The sequence below is a fragment of the Austrofundulus limnaeus genome, unplaced genomic scaffold, assembly GCF_001266775.1.
Source record: "Austrofundulus limnaeus strain Quisiro unplaced genomic scaffold, Austrofundulus_limnaeus-1.0 Scaffold779, whole genome shotgun sequence".
In the NCBI taxonomy this organism is placed as follows: domain Eukaryota; kingdom Metazoa; phylum Chordata; class Actinopteri; order Cyprinodontiformes; family Rivulidae; genus Austrofundulus; species Austrofundulus limnaeus.
The window spans coordinates 178,537-180,796 of record NW_013953181.1 but is presented as its reverse complement, the minus strand read 5'-3'; the positions used below and the strand labels follow the sequence as shown (position 1 = coordinate 180,796).

General features: G+C 41.4%; 1 protein-coding gene across 1 annotated transcript in view; it reads right to left on the bottom strand.

Annotated features, from left to right (window-relative positions):
* Positions 1 to 1,437: 1,437 nt before the first annotated feature.
* nherf2 (NHERF family PDZ scaffold protein 2) overlaps positions 1,438 to 2,260 on the bottom strand; it is a gene marked incomplete at its 3' end in the record, with an annotated part of 3,182 nt that continues 2,359 nt past the window's right edge. The window contains exon 2 of the mRNA XM_014028558.1: positions 1,438 to 1,743. Coding sequence (XP_013884012.1) covers positions 1,438 to 1,743 — 306 coding nt within the window. The remainder of the gene's footprint in view (positions 1,744 to 2,260) is intronic.

Sequence of the window (2,260 nt, the reverse complement as noted above, 5' to 3'; positions counted from 1 at the left end):
GAAACGAAAGCACAGGGAACAGGAAACTAGTATCTTCCCTTCAAAATAAAATCATGGACTTTAAAGTTTTCCATGTAGCATCTGCAGTTGACCACTAGATGTCTGTCTTCACCATCATAACATCTTTAAACCATTTCTGCCTTTATAACCCCGTTGCTTCGACCAATTACGTCAAGTATTGAGCTTCAGCATTTAAACTTTATTTTATTTTTTTTTTAAAAAGGAGCTCCACAGAGATGAAAGCGCCCGCTGCGAAGCAGGAGGAAAGTAGAGTGGAATAGGTTCAAAACTTATTTCTAGCGACAGAAAAGGTTGGTAGATACCTATTTGATGTTATTTCTTTATTTATTTTTCATGATCCTACAGACTCTGACATGTTAGATAAATTTGAAAATGAGGTTTTGAAAAAATCCAGAAGAATTGAAAAAATCTGTAAGATTGCTCCATACGTCCGTATACCTGCAAAATGACGTAAAATCCTTATAACTTACGGACAATCTGTACAAGTTGACATGTATGAGCGGTACTGCATTTTAATTTTAGAAAGCGCAAATCCGCTTATGAATTATAAAAATTAGTAAGACCGCTAAAGCACAAATGAAAGGTTTAGGTCCGCAATTAGTGGATTTGCGCTTTAGTGGGCAGGTGCCCACCACTGGTAACCTTATTACTGTTACTCTGAATGCCCTGAGTTATAGTCTGCTTCCTGCTTTTGGAATGGTCTCCGGTCCACTAGGTGTTCACACATGCAATCAAACTGCACCAGAGTTTGCTTCAACCAAACCGAGACCTATGCCTTCAGGCGGACTAGAGTTCGCTTTTTTTTTGGTCTGAATCAGAGCTCAATTACACGTTCACGCCTCCCTAAATGAACCGGACTTTCCAGGCAAACAAAGTAGAGTTCAATTAAAGTGGACTAAACCTGGCTGGTGTGAAGACCCCCTAAAGTTCCTATTTTAACTTTAACCCCTCTAGCTCTAGTTGGCTGAGGTAGATAGTGGCTCAGCAGGTTCAGGTTCTTAGGAAGATCATTGCTGTTAAAAGGGAGTTGTTTATTCCCACTGTTCTCCTGGTTTGGATAGCTGATTGTGTCTAAGTGAAGATTAATGGCTTTCTTATAATAACTTATCCTATTAGTATTTTATATGCTTTTGTACAGTTCTCCTTTTATTATGAATTGGTGCTAAACTCAGTTAATTAAATTGCAACTTTAGATACTTTAAGTGGTTCTGTTGTATTGGTTTGTGTTGTTGGAGTCTTATGAAGAGGAGCAGTCCTCTAAAAGCTCTGCAGTGGGACTGGATCCAAACTGCAGGCCAGCCAAGTCCAGATTAGTTGGTTGCGCTTACAGTGCCCCACACTTTCAGTGTTATAAGACAGTTGGCAACATAAACCAACATGTATGAATCTTCTGTCCCTTCTGCTCGTGTCTCCTACCTCTGTGTCTGTTGCTGAGCTTGACGCCACTGAGGATCTGTCCTCTTTGTCCTGAGTGGGGGACTCTGAAGCAGGATAATTTAATACTTGTCTGTGGTTGAATTTGGAGGTCAGAGGGCAGTTTACTCTGGCTACGGGAGAGGCGCAGGGCGTGGACATGGGAGAAGGGCGCGGGGAGAGTGTTCCCATTTCAACAGCCAGGTCCTCTGTGCAGAGCAGGCCGTGTCTGCGGAGGTAGTCATCTGTCTCTCTGTCCACCACCAGGAGCCTGGTGCGGTGGGACACCTCACAGATTCGCTTCACTACCTGCAGAGAGGAGAAATGAGTGAGTGAAGAACCAGCTGGCACATATAATACACACTGAAAAAAAGGATTTTTGGGCGTAGTAACATTTATTTATTCTTTTAAATTTTACAAAAAATATATTAAAATCTCTAAACTACTAGAATTTACTAAATAAACAATACACATTATATTATATTTCAATATTACTGTATAAAAAATGCTAATATATTTTACCAGTAATATTTAAGTGCTTTTTCTGGACAGTAAATAAACATGAATATATTAAGTAACTTCTACTCTTCTGGGCTAAAACATGGTGCGTTCACACCGAACGCGATTTCAACTTCAAAATCGCAGCCAACGCTCAAGTTTGAAGCTTGTGCACTTTGAGGTCAGACGCAGGACAGCTGCGCTGCACGGCGACAGCCGCCCCGCCCCTCCCTCCTCTGTCCTCTGTCGGGCTCTGTTTAATGTCGGACGAGGAAGTGGCTTTGCTTTATTTACAGAGAGCCAGAGCGTGTCACGTTCATCAGATAAT